The 14,462-nt window shown below is 41.4% G+C and overlaps 1 protein-coding gene across 2 annotated transcripts in view; it reads left to right on the forward strand.

The window, feature by feature from the left end:
- ZNF407 (zinc finger protein 407) overlaps positions 1 to 14,462 on the forward strand; it is a 386,314-nt gene that overhangs the window by 271,863 nt on the left and 99,989 nt on the right. For both annotated transcript variants that reach the window (XM_070420472.1, XM_070420471.1), the window contains exon 8: positions 10,901 to 11,079. In XM_070420472.1, the coding sequence (XP_070276573.1) occupies positions 10,901 to 11,079 (179 nt within the window). The remainder of the gene's footprint in view (positions 1 to 10,900; positions 11,080 to 14,462) is intronic.

Consider the following 14,462-nt stretch of genomic DNA (forward strand, 5'->3'; position numbering starts at 1 on the left):
GTTGATAATTTTGTATGGCCCACCAATGATGTTATAAATATCCAAGTGGCCCTTGGAGAAAAAAGGTTCCCCACTTCTGCTAGAAGAAACTACAGTATATTTTCATATGTATATATACACACATCAGAGATACATAAAACTTGATTTGTAAAGTAGTATTTTTTGGAGGTGACTCAACGTTTCGTGCATGCACATCTGTGTAGTTCAGGCCCCAGTGATGTGTCTGCACCTTTTTGCCCTCCTTAGCCTCTCACAAATGCGATTTGAATGGTTGCTGGGACAGAGAAGGTGGCCAAGGCTGCACTTTATCATACTTTTTCTGTAAGGCTTCTCATCCACATGCCTTCCTGGTTTTCAGCATCTCACTTTGCCCAGTTTAGCAAGCTAATAGGAAGGGAGAGGATGACACGGACTCCAGAAACAAGGAGTGCGTGTATCTCAGAGGTCCATTCTTAACATCGTGGCCCAGAAGCAGGGAGAGAACCTCACCAGCATTGGGCACACCGGGCAGTTAGTGGAAAGAGGAGGAGGCTGTGCAGGGCTAATCCGGCATTCTGGTTTTCACACGTCATGAGCTTTCAGCGATGGTGTTAGCTCAACCTTGGAAATTATTTTTGTGGTCAGATAAGTTTGACGAGCACTCTATATATTTCACCCTTTTCCACTTCTTCAGGCTCATAATGAACAGCATGTTAAAGATTCACAATATTCCTATCATAGAGAAACTTGTCATTTTGTTTAATGAAGTATGTGAAACTTTGGTCAGCAAGGCCTTTTCCCCAGAGCCCTGTAGAGATCATGCCGGACGAAGTATGCTGGAATATATCTATTCGTTAAAGGATAGACAACGATAATAACTGCTGCACATTTCTCCCTGACTCGGGGCATTGGTTTCTCAAAAGCACTAGTGTAAGGCACCTGACCCCTGCTCAGCTTACTCAGTGGTTTCACTGACGTGAGCATTCATTCAGCCTTTTGACTTGGTGTCAGGTAAAAGTCTATGAGGTTGTGCTCCTTTCTCTAAGTTGCTCTTTTTCTATACTAATGACATATCAGTATATTAAGAAGGAAAATAGTTAAGAAATGTATTTTTTCTCTTTGGGCTGGAGCAGAAGAACCAGGAGACATCATGATCTAGGGTCTGCACTTGCCGGTGGCTCTCTTTCCTTCCCACAGCCTGTAGGGCAGCCTGAGTCCTGCGCAGGTGCATTTTGCAATTCTTATTTTTTCAAAGTGTGTGCGGGTGGCTGTTTTTGAAATGCTCAGTTCTCACTAAATAATTTGGGTTTCTAACAGAGACAAAGCTCAGTGCCACTGCCTCCAATTTCCTCCCTTGCTTTTTCATTGTTTTACAGTAGAGTGGGAAGTAAGAAGGAGCTCATTAGGTTGAAAGCAGGTCATGGCTTTTGTCTGTTGTAGGCTCCATGTGCACAAATTGAATAGAGGAGTAACTTGTGGACGTGGATGTGGGACCTTGAATGGTGAGGAACAGGTGGGGAATTACATACTTACTGTCAGGACACAAGGAGCAGTGTAACAGTCTGCAAAATTCCTGTTTGATAAACCAGTCTGAAGCACTGGTGAATCCATTGGTAAGTGTGTGGTTAGATGTTTTAAAATCAGGTTAGTAGAGCATTTTGAATAGTGGGAAAGCAAGATATTTTCAGGGCATCCTCAATTAAAGATATCACTGAATGGGTGGGGAGTGTAGCAATCCTATAAGTGACAGCTGGAATTTTCAACTCTGTTTGAAAGTGATGTTTCACCTAATGAAGCCCAGCATTTGTTAAGGTTATTGATATACATGACTTATATTCCTATCAAATCATATTTGCTTTGAGGACATATGAAAAATGATTCATTTTAATGATTATTTTATGGAGTAGACAATAAATAATAGGATGAATAAATCCATTTTGAAAATAATATGTCAGTACATAATTTTTTTGTAACCACAGACTTTCCACATAAACCAGAGCAGTGATTAGGCTGAATCACTTCTGTTGTGGAAGCGCCGCCCAGAGGCTGGCTCCCGGGGACGGTCGAATGGGGTAGGCCGGCGCTGTGACTGCCACGTGGCTCTTCTCATGAGCACATGTGTGTCAGCTGCACTGAGCATGGCTGTGAGTGCTGGGACAGCAGCACAGCCTGGCACCTGCATACCTGGTCCACTCGAGCAGTGAGGACGATCAGTAGTGCACCACTCATCGCCTGCTTCTCTGTATTTACAAGTTCCTTTTGCTTCTAACACTCACATAATTATAGCTGAGAAATGCAGAGCTCTTTCCAACCAAGATTCTAGAAATACTTTCTTCTAGCACTTTTATAATTTAGTGTTCTTATGTTAATCTTAAATTCCAAAGGACATTTATTTTTGCATCCATAAGACTATAACTTATTTTTTCATGTAGTAGGCAGTTGACTCAACACCATTTGTTATATAAACCATCATTCCTCCTTGATCTGAAATGACCTTTATATCCCTTTGTGTCTTCTGGTGATAGCATTCCAAATAACATTTATCTATTTTCTAAACATTGTTGACAGAATGCTCCATTTTAGGCAGGGGAATATGAAATTCTTTATTTTTGTATAGCTTCTATCCAGTTTTAAATTTAAATAGCACAGATTGGTAATCTGAAATTATCTGGCTCTTTCCTCATGACCCCATTAGTGAGAATGTAGGTGGTAGAGGGCTGTGTATCCTGGGCTGTGCTACGTGAAGGGAAGCAAGGTTTGAACTTGTACATAGGAGGCTTTCTTCCAGCCTGCAGTGATTGAGCAGCTGTGTGTTTCTCTCTCCCACAGAGAGTCTCAGGCTTGTTAGACTGGTTTTATGCTCAGGAAATTTGTAATTAAATACTGCTGGTAAAAAAAAATGTGGTAACTTCTCAAGTTTAATTTATATAAAGCTTTTTATTTTTAAAATTATCACTTACCACTTTGGATTCACGTTATAAAGATATGGCAGAAACCCCTTTCCACTGAACTCTTGGATAAATGTGTACTATAGTGAGTAGTATTGATACACTTAACTACAAGGCAAGTACAGAAGCTCAAAGAGTGTATTCTGAACAGGCAGGAAAAAATTGCATTTCCAAACATATACACATATATACGCTATATACCTTTCAGGAATCTATTTTTACTCAAATGAATTGAAATTGCTTTCCATAATCAGTAAGAAAATTGCTAGTAATGATCCAGATAGTTGAACTGTTTGCATTTAACAGGAAGACTGGTAGTAATAATAAAAAGTGAATTCAGTACCTACCGCATATTCTGTACATATTTAATGTCATTCCCCTTAACCCTCATGAAGCCTTATGAGACTGAAAAACAAAAAGTGTTCCTTGATCAGAAAGTGTGGGAACCAAAGTGTTAAACAAAATTAACATATTTTTTATGTAGAACTAGAGGCCCAGTGCATGAAAATTTATGCACTGGAGGGGGGGTCCCTCAGCCCGGCCTGCCCCCTCTCACAGTCCAGGAGCCCTCAGGGGCGGGAGGTGACCTGGCGATCAGGGGAAGGCGATGCCCCATCTCACCTCTGCTGCTGCCACTACCGGCAGCACAAACCTTGGCTGGCCCTGGTTACCTGAGCCTCGGGCGGCCCTGGGCAGCTGGGGGGCAAAGGGGACTGTGGGCCGCCATCTTGTGGCTGTGGGCGCCACCATCTTTTAGGGCGGGGCAGTTAATTAGCATATTCTCTCCTTATTGGCCTTGGGTGCTGCCATCTTTGAGGGTGGGGCAGTCAATTAGCATATTCCCTCCTTATTGGCTGTGGGCGCCACCATCTTTTGCGATGGTGTGAGGGTCAATTAGCATATTCCCTCTTTATTAGCTAGGATTTTCAGAATTTTTTACATCAATTTACACACACAACAGGCCAAATTGGTACATTCTAATAAATACATAGAAATTGCCTGTGTCTTAATGATGGTAATTTATTATTGGCTCAGGTCTCTCTAGTCCTGTGGTCAACTCAAGATGTTTGCCAGGCCAGCTCAGGACCACAGTAGTGACTGGTGACATGGGACTGGGGTAGGATTTGTGATCTGGGGAGAAAGCAGCACAGAGTGTGCACTTTACCAGAGGTGACCCTCCTGCAGCATGATTCATGCGATAGATTGGCACCTGTGTGGACAGGCCAGCAGACCTACAGGCACACCTTGCTTTATTGCGCTTCACAGACACTGCATTTTTTATAAACTGGAAGTAGACCCTTCATCAGCAACAAAATCACAACTTGCTGAAGGCTCAGATGAGGGTTAGCATTTTTAGCAATAAAGCATTTTTTATTTAAGGTATGTGCATTGTTTTTATAAGTAACCCTGTTGCATACTTAATAGGCTATAGTATAGTGTAAACATAACTTTTATATACACTGGGAAACCAAAAATTTTGTGACTCACTTTATTGTGATATTTGCTGTATTGCAGTGGTCTGGAAATGAACTGCAATATCTCTGAGGGACACCTGTAATAGAAAATCCAGTCTTAGCTGGTTTGGCTCAGTGGATAGAGTATCAGCATGCTGACTGAAGGATCCTGGATTTGATTCCGGTCAAGGTCACATGCCCCGGTTGCAGGCTTGATCCCCAGTGTGGGGCGTGCAGGAGGCAGCCAATCAATGATTCTCTCTCATCATTGATGTTTCTCTCTCTCCCTCTCTCTTCCTCTTTGAAATCAATATATATATATAAAGAAAGTCCAGAGCACTGGCCAGGTAGCTCAGTTGGTTGGAGCATCGTCCCATATAGCAAAAGATTGCAGGTTTGATTCCCAGTTGGGGCATGTATGGGAGGCAACTAATCGATGTTTCTTACACCAATGTTTCCCTTTCCCTCTCCCTCTCCCTCTCCCTCTCCCTCTCTCTCTTTCTCCCTCTCTTTCTTTTCCTCTCTCTGAAAAGAAAAAAAAATCAATAAAAACAAATCCTTGTGTGAGGACTTAAAAAAAAAAGTCCAGAATTAGCTTCAAATAAATAACATGTTGATGAAGCTGCCATTTCACGTCTGAGGGAAAGATGGGCCATCTTTAATAACTGGTAGTGAGAGATCTGGCTGGCAGTCTGGATTCACATTTTATACCATGCTCTAGGATACTTTTCAAATGGATCTAATGTTTAATGGAACATGGTACAACTATACAAGTCATAGAACCAAGTCTAGGGCAATTATTTTATAACCTCCAAGTAAAGAAGCCAGAACAAAAGATGAATGAAATAAAAAACTGCTTTTCATATGATAGCATAAGCAAAGTCAAAGGAAAAAATTGAAACTAAGGAAAAAAATTTGTGACTTTGTCATATAGGCCCTCTTCTTAATGAATAAGAGAATGACTAACAACCCTGTAGAAAAAGAAAAAATATGAATAGATAGTACATAGAAAATACATATGGCATTTCCGTATTTGAAAAGATTCATTCATTACAGAGAAGTGCAAATTGAAACTTTTAGAAATTAAAAATTGAAACTCCAGTGAGCTATCATTCTTCACCCACCACATTGGCAAAAATTCGAAAGTTTGGTAACACTGCGTTGGCAGAATTGTGCAGAAACAGGCTCTCTCAAACATTGTTGGTGGAAGTATAATTGCTACAACTTCTCTGGAGGGCAATTTGGCAGAATTTATCAAAATCACAAAAGCATATGCCCGTTGACACTTGAAGCAGTTCCACTTGGCATCATGAGATTCTCTTGGCATCTGAGGAATGGAAAATGTTGTAACATGCTCAGTCACTGCAGCCTTGTTTGTACCCACAGATGATTGGAAACAATCTGCATGCCCATCATTGGAGGACCAGTAAAGTAGATCACGCTGTATCCTTACTGTGAAATACTGCACAGCTATTAAAAAGGAGAAGAAGAGAGTAGAGGAGAGGGGAGGGGTAGAAGCAAGAGGAGAGAGGCATCAAGACGCTCACATGTATTAATGGGAAATAGCCCCACACCTCACTCGCTGTTAGGTGAAAAAAAGCAAGGAGCTGAGGCGTTATGCTAACAAATTTATGTACAAAGTCGGGGGGAAAAGAACATATAGCATATCTATGGCTTGAAAAGGTCGATTTTACTTCTCCCAAAGACCGATAAGAAATTATGAATTGTACTTCCCTGACCCAGTGGGGGCAGTCTGGGCAGCATGGGCAGTAGTAGGAGGGAGGCTGACTGTATGCATTGTTGGACGTGGATCTTTAAATATGTGAATGTATGTTTGTTCAATAACTTCAGTGGTACTTTCAAAAAATAATCAACATAAGATAAAGGAGGAAAACAATAGTAGAATTATTTTTAAGCCTCTTCTCCTTCAGTTAAAGAACATAGATTTAAATTTATACGTTTTATCTTAATAGGCAGTAAGTATATATGTAGTCCTGGCAAGTATTTTTGTGGAGTTTAGAAGTACTCGTGGTTTTGTATTTATTATTTTAAAATACATTGCCTTTGAACCGAATAAAATATTTCTTTGCTACATACTTTTTTAAGAAACCCTAAAATTAGCTTCCATGTTGAATCCTTTGCTAATTTTGGCTGTGATAGATAGATAGATAGATAGATTGATAGATAATAGAATGATTGCTTGATAGATGATAGGTAGGTTGATGACAAATAGATAGGTGATAGGTAGATAGATAGTAAGCTGCCTCGAGATTTTCAATGTGTTGTATTCAAAATTTAATCTGAAATCTCCTTGTGACTTAAAATGCCTTTGCATAGACCTGGTTCATGCAGGTTGTGGTCCAGCCAGCACTTCATGAGTCCCTGGTCCTCACCAGGCCCCTGCACCTTTGTGCTGGATCACCTGCCTTCCCTTGGAGCACTGCCCCATCCCTGAGAGAACTGCCTGTGTCTGCCTTGGTCCTTGTTCCACACTGTCCTCATCACTGTTGCTTCGTAATAACCTTGAAATGAGAAAGAGTTAGTTTTCCAACTTAGTTCTCTTGTAGGATTGTTTTGACTCTCTAGGTCCCATGTGTTTCTGTATGAACTGTAGGATTAGCATTTCATTTTCTATAAAAAATACAGGTGGGCTTTTGACAGGAATTCCATAGACTCTGTACATCATGAGTATTGTCATCTTAATCAGATTCAGTCTTCCAGTCTATGAACATGGTCATAAACACAATCTCTACCTTACCATCAGTGTCAACCGGAACACACATCAGTCCCCCACTCAAAGACTACGTGCCCAGTTGGCTCAACTGCTGCTTTTTCCTGGGGATCTAGACATGACCCTGTTTGGAATGCTATCTAGATCACCTGACTTCTGCACAACCTGTCCTTGATGAGCCACTTTGGTGGTGCCATTCCAGTCTCTACCCGAAAGTTCTGTTTTCTGGAAGAGTCACTTTTGGGCTAAATATCATTCAGAATTATTTATCAGAAGGAGTCCAGTCTGTTTATTATTTGATTAATCTTGTGACATGTTTAACCGAATGTTGCGTGATAGTCTCAAGTGTAAGGAATGTTTGCCCCTACTTTGTAGTTATTCTCCTTTAAATGATGGTGACATAATATGTTATAGCTTTTACTTTTTTGGCTTGGATTGGAATAGTTCGGTTTTTGTAAGTGAGAAAAGCTTTTTATCTCATCTTAAAAAGTTTTATGTTGCACAGCATTAGATGTGGAAAAGTAGATTTTGACAGCATACAAATACAGTTACCCATGAGATATAGGCAACGTATCTGTTCTCCTTTTTTTACATGTATTTAATGTTTCTTATGTGTGTGTGTAAAACAGACAATTTAAATACATATACACAGATGTGCTATACTTAAATGTATATAGTGTATAGATAGCATAAGTAAAAATATATGTGTATATATCAAGTTCCATAGCACTTTTCCTCATTTTAGTCTCTATTTTTAAATGAAAAGAAGTCTCTCAGCCTTTTTAGTATTCACTCCGTTCTCTGCTTGCTTCAGTAATAGTCCCTTGATTATTAGGGTTCCACATGCCACTTGGGTACTAAGAGATGTTGGTTTATTTTTGTGTGAGATACACCCTTCTCTAAAACAAAATACTCTGTCTTCAACGTCATCCTTCTTTCACTGATGATTAGGATTTGTAGCTTACATTGTCTCTCATCTAAGTGTGCATCCTGTATTGAAATGGGTATATTCTGGTCATTTTGATTTCTCCACTTGATCAGTGATTGTCTTTGATGACTCTTAATGCCTGGCTTTTTCCATAAGGAAATAATACAGGAATTGCCAGGCCTAATAAACTGCTAGTTAGGAATTGTAATGGCTTTGTTTTCTCTCCGCAGTGTCAGTGAGCAAGGGTGAGTCTAGTAGGTAGAACACGTGGCAGGTCTGCAGAGTCAGGGGCAGACTCTGGAGCAGTTCTCCCAGCTGGTGGGAACTCCAGCTGTGGTCCTCTTTGTCACAGAAGAGGATCTTTCTGCATCCCCGTCAGATATTTTCCTGTTACTCTGTCAACAAAGGGCAGAGCTGTTATTCCAAGGATATCTACACATTCAGGGGACTCTACCACCTGCCATTTTCTGGAGTGTTCTGGTACCTTTGCTCTGTGAGTGCTGTAAGTAAGGAGGGCTGGGCTGCACTAAGAAGCACTGGCCTTGGGAACAGAAAACCTGTACCAGATCCGACTCCGCCAAGTTCTACCCCATGGCCTCCACAGTCCGCTTATCCCAAGTCAGGCCGTCCTCTGTATGACCGTGCCAGGTCTCCACCCGGGGGACAGCTCCAAGGTGGAAGGCCACTGGAGGCACAGGAGCTGACATTAGGTGCTTACTATTCGTCCTCCCTGGTACGGTGGTTATTAATTAACAATAGGTATTTATATGAAAAGCAAGCTTGGTGATCCAGTGTGACAAGAAGGAGAGGCTGTGTTTGCATATGGTCGCTAACTGTCTTACATTAGTCCAGGTCGGCGATTTTCCACCGTTGTGCGCAGGAATTTTTACACGCAGTGCCTGACTAGTTAGGGGCACTGACCTCTTTTCCCTTAAATTGTCAAATAAAAAATGACAACAGTCAGTACAACAATAGCCATCTGATGTGAATGAATCAAAATTATTCCTATTTTTACTTTGGTCAGATTGGCAAAAAAGTTTTTTTTTCTTGGTATGCCACGGAAATTTAGTAATTAGTTTTTGTGTGCATGGGATGAAAAGGGTTGAAAATCTTTGGTCTGAGTTCTAAGAGCCCTTGTCAGAGGCAGGCTGGGAACAGCTGAGAAGGTCTCTGTTGTTCCAGTTCCTCCTCCTCTACCTTCTCTTTCATGTATGTTGTTGTTTTAAATTTATAAAAAATGTAAATACTAACATATAAATCATTAAAGTCTATTTGGAAAATAAAGAGAAGAGGGCATTGCTGTGTAGCTGCATGAATATCTTGGTGTGTTTCTAGTTTAAACACAGGGATTTGTCTGAATTACTCTTTCTGACCATACGTAGTTTGGTACATACATTTGATGGCAGACCCCGCCTGTGGACGGGCAGGAGGTGGCAGACTCCTTTCCAAAGGAGCGTCTCTTAGATCCAGTATGGGATGTTCTTGTGAAACAGGATACCCCTTAGAAGACAGGTACTGGTCAGGAGGCAGGTACTGTCCCTGTCCCTTCCTCTGGGGAATTCTGTTCCTAGTGCCATATTCATGAGCTTGGCCTTGCTGAGGTGATATTCTCCATACTCCTCTTGTCATCTAGGAATGGGTACCTGGCTCTCACGTCCTGTGCAGCCTTTACATGTGAGTGATGGCATAGTTACTGTGAAATGTTGGGTTACGGCCATTTTTGCATTCTTCACCAGTGTTTCCCGGGTGCACACACTGAAAAGTGACTGTTACACACAAATGCTACCACTGAGCAGAGCTACAGTGAGGGGCGCTCCATGCAGGTACTTCCCAGAGCCTTCTGTGACATGGGACCTGATGGCTACCACCGTGTCCCCACCGTGTTCAGCCGTGCAAGCTTTTCTGCAAGCACGTCCATCCTGCTGGGTTTTGTTCCCCCAAAGGGCCCCAGGAAGTGCCCATAAGCAGACTGCTCTATTTTCCTCTGGCATTTTTTGCTCTGTAGGAAATCTGAGGCTGGCCTGATTTTTGTTTGTTTTTTTCTGGTTAAATTTGAATGGGACTCTTTTTGTTACTCATCTAACAGTGACAAGGACAAAAGAAAGCAGCAGTGCCTGTGTTCAGAGGGGTCTGGGTGTGCAGTCCTGTTGCTGAGATGGGGAGGGAGGAGCAGGCGGGACCTGGGCTTTGCACAGCAGGTCCCCCATCTCTGGTCAGGTCAGGCCTTGCATCTTGGAATCTGCAAGAACACTGGGCGAGGAGCTGACTCCTGTCTTCAGGTCAGTTGGGTGCAGAGTTGTCATTTTCAGTCAGAATCTGCACAGTACAAGGGAACTCGGTGGCACTTAACGTGTTGCCCACATGGGGTAGGGGGCGTTTCTAGCTGCTCTCCTAGCTGTAAACTGTTTCCGAGCCTTTCTGGAAGGCACTTACACAACAGGACTTAAAGCCAGAGCTGCTTTATTTCCTTGAAGCTGCAGATTCATGGAGGTGACGGTGTGGTCTCTCATGCTGGTCCTCAGTGTGAAGGGCGTGCTCTCAGGGTGAAAGAAATGCCTTTACTGCCCTCACGGGGTACGAGAATAATTTGATATTAAAATGAAAGGACCTGGCACTTTGTATTTTCAGTTCTGCATAGAATGAATCTTGAAGGTGAAAGACCTACTCAGAAATGAGCACCAGGGTGACAAGAACTACGGACCTCATAAGAGGAGTGTTTGTACAAGGTAGCACTAGTACAGTAGTGAGAAAGGTGCCCAACACATTGCAGGCCCTTGTGTTAGCTTATGCCAGTGTTTGTGGTCTGATGTCATCTATTGGGCCTTAATTCATTTCCTTTTCTTTCTTACTTTCTTGGTAGGTCAAACTGTGCTGAAAATATCCGCAAACACATTTTACATACTGGCAAACACGAGGGGGTCAAGATGTACAACTGTCCCAAGTGTGACTACGGCACAAATGTCCCTGTGGAGTTCCGGAACCACCTGAAGGAACAGCACCCTGACATCGAGAACCCTGACCTGGCTTACTTGCATGCAGGTAAGGGCTGCAAGTCTTTCATATGTGCGGTTTTTAAGAGCACTTCATTTTATTCATCACGGTAGTTATGATGCAATTTGTCCATTACGGCCATTTACTTTAATGTCTTAGAGTTCGTGACAGTATCTGCTCCAAGACTTACAACAGAGGACATTCTGGTCTTATCCCACTCAACTAGAAAACAGTCTGAATATGACAGAGTAATCATCCAAGGACAACAAAGTTAATAATAGCAAATATTCAAAACAGTTTAACTGAAATTATAGTTGTTTGTGCTTCATATTTTGACTAATTGATAAAATTTTAAATTTATTTTTAAAGACTATTTGTGATTGAAAGTGTTATGCCCGATTGCTTTGGACCACGGTTTTCCAGTGAATACCTGGGAAGGAAGAGCATCTGACCAAGGAGAGAGTGGAACAGCGAGGGTGGGGGGACATGGTGCCTCGTTCCCAGGAAGTTAGGAGGGCTCTGTTGCCCAGGACATGTTGGTGATGGCAGAGGCTGCTCCATTCTCCTAGCCTCGTTGGATCACATCAGGTACCCTGGAAGGATCTGAGATGTAGCACCAACTTATGGTTTAATTAACAGCATGCCTGAATGTGGAATCTTACTGTGCAGAAGTACAAAGTGATGGGTATGACTGTGGGCAAGTATCTCAGGAAGTTCTGTGTTTATATCATATCCATGGGTACAGGGATGTTTTAGGCAGTGGCTTTGGGATCAGTTAGAGCTGCTTTTAGCGTCTGTTTCTTTCTTATTTGCCATGTGACCACAGGTAAGCTGATCTCATCATACCTGAGATTTCTCATGTGTAAATCCATGTGGTAGTATCTGTTTAAAGCAGTGATTGCCAACCTTTCGGACCTCACGGACCACCAGTGGTCCGCAGACCACTGGTTGGCAACCGCTGGTTTAAAGGATCATTGTGAATTTAAGAACGTAATAGCTGTGAAGCTATGAGGCTCTCAGCACAGTACCGTCTATGCCTGGCATGACTGGGGATCCTGGGTGTGGGTGATGCTGGGAATGTGACAACAGTGTCTGAAAGACATGGGACATTCCACCCACAATGCAACACTTGGTTTGCAAATATGTAAACACTGCTCATATACTCTCTACAATAAAAGAAACAGAACTTGGTGGTAATTTGAATTAGCAGAATATCTATACATTGGACAATGTCTGCATATAAGGTTATTGTAGTTTTCTGCTGATGTCTTGTTTCCAATGTCTTTGCTTATGCCCACATGATTGACTTTTTAAAGTATTAGTAGAATTTTTGATTTAGTAATCTCTGTTGTATCCAGGGATAGTTTTGAAAAAGAAAAACAGGTCAGTTGTCTGCATTTTGGTGATGTTACTGAAGAGGTTTTGAACTGCACTGATGAAGTGAAATTGAAGCATCTTCTGCCATCAGTCCCTGTGGGTTCTGCATTAATATGAGTGCCTGACAGCAGATTCCAGAACTGCTGCGTCTGAAAGGGCCAAGCAGAGCCAGCTCAGGTTGTGGTTGTCTGCAGTGCTGTTTCAAGTCCTATCTGCGCCTCTTCTCAAGGTGCAGCTGATTTGTGCTCTCTCTCTCATCCGTGGCTCCAATTAGACATGAAAAGTGGGTTATTCCCCTAAAGTAAAGTATCTCTAACTTTTAAATGAAGGAGACACCAGAGAAAGGGGGGGAAGCTGCCTGGGGAAAACGTTCCCTTTGCTGTCCTGCACCAAGGGAGACTGCTGTGTAGAATGAGAAAATGACCCACCTTTCCTTGTATGTGTGGGATGCTCGGGTGTATACCCTACTTTTCTGTTGATATTTTTATAATTCTGTGAAGACTTGTTCTTCCATGTAAGTCATAGTAGCAGTCCTCAGTATTTTCACAAAACAAAATCTGTAGGTACATATAGGTGTCAACTGTGTATTCCTTCTTCTAGGCAAAATATTGCTCTTCAGTAATTCTTTTGCTTTGGTTAAGAGAAAACTTTAAACAGGTAAATTTTTTAGATTGATTGAGTCTTTCTTCAGCCTTACAACTACATCATTTATAATACGTTTAAGAATGTGTGAAATGAGCCTTCCTCCGGCTCTAAGCATTGTGCCTCAGAAAGTTTTCTTGAGAATTCCAAAGGACAGACTTTGAGTTGTGCCTGGGCAGCTCAGAGGTTTGCTGCTGGGGAGTAAGCTCCCTGCTTGTGGACAGAGTCTCCTGGAAGACTCAGGCATAGCCTGGCCACTTTCCGAGAGTACGACACCAGTCAGGACTGAAGGTGATTGAGGTATTTCAGGGTTTTCTTCTAGAAGCCTGGACTTTAACTGTATTAAAGGTTAACATCTTTTCTAAAGGTGATGATCAAGTTTTGTTCTCTTTTCAGAGGAAATTAAGCATTAAGTGAAGACATGGTATTTCCCCAAATTTCTTGTATTTTTCTGCTGTCATAGTTTTTTTTATAAAACATTTAAATTAATATGATTTTCATCAGTTCTTACATAGTAAGACTTAATCATTTAAAAATATTCTTTAAATTATTACCTGAACAATGCTATATAGCAGATGAATCTGTCATACTCTCTTCACAAATTGGGATTTTCATATTCTCTAAGATAAGCAATTTTTTAATTCTTTAGAACGTATTATTTAACTGCATTTAACCCTCTTCCATGGCATTTTCCTCTTACCCACTTATGAGAATAAGAATGGGAAAGTTTGAGTCTTATATCTAAACTCCAAATCTCTTTTCTTTCTAATGGTAACTAATTCAGAACCATTTAAACTGTACTTAACTGATTCCTTAATTCTCTCCAAATGTCTTACTTCATACTCAGGCAGATGAAATTTCATCTTCCACCTCTGAGCCCATTTGCTTAATTTCACAGTTAGGATGAAGCAGCTGCACCCTTTGTCTCTTCACCACCCCCTTGGTTCAGCGGGATATTCAGATTTCCTAAAATAAATGATTTTCTCCACCATTAATTAAAATCATTAGTCTTCTGATACGTAGACCTTGGAGATGTAGTGTTCTCCCCAATTCCCAGGCCCTCTATTTTTAACCCTGTTACTTTCATCCCCTTTTGTTAGTTGGATGCTCTGACACATGTCATGACGTTTTGTATAAAATTCGTTTTGTGGAAAGGTCCAAAAATCCCAGAAAATCCTGACAGTTTCTCATTGGTTCTACCTTACCTAAACCAATTATTACTTCAACCTAAAAAGGAAGGAAATTTTTTCTGACAGAGCCTTTGGTGAATCTGTGCTGACTCACTCCTATTAATGTGTATCTCCCCAGATGTATCATTAAGCTCATCCATAACTATCATCTCAAATTTTCTTCCTAATATAGATGTTAGACTTGCAGTCTATAATTTTCAGCCTCTCCCTGCTTGCTTTTTC

The sequence above is a fragment of the Myotis yumanensis genome, unplaced genomic scaffold (assembly GCF_028538775.1).
Source record: "Myotis yumanensis isolate MYYU_CA2020_CCGP unplaced genomic scaffold, mMyoYum1.0.hap1 SCAF_7, whole genome shotgun sequence".
In the NCBI taxonomy this organism is placed as follows: Eukaryota; Metazoa; Chordata; class Mammalia; order Chiroptera; family Vespertilionidae; genus Myotis; species Myotis yumanensis.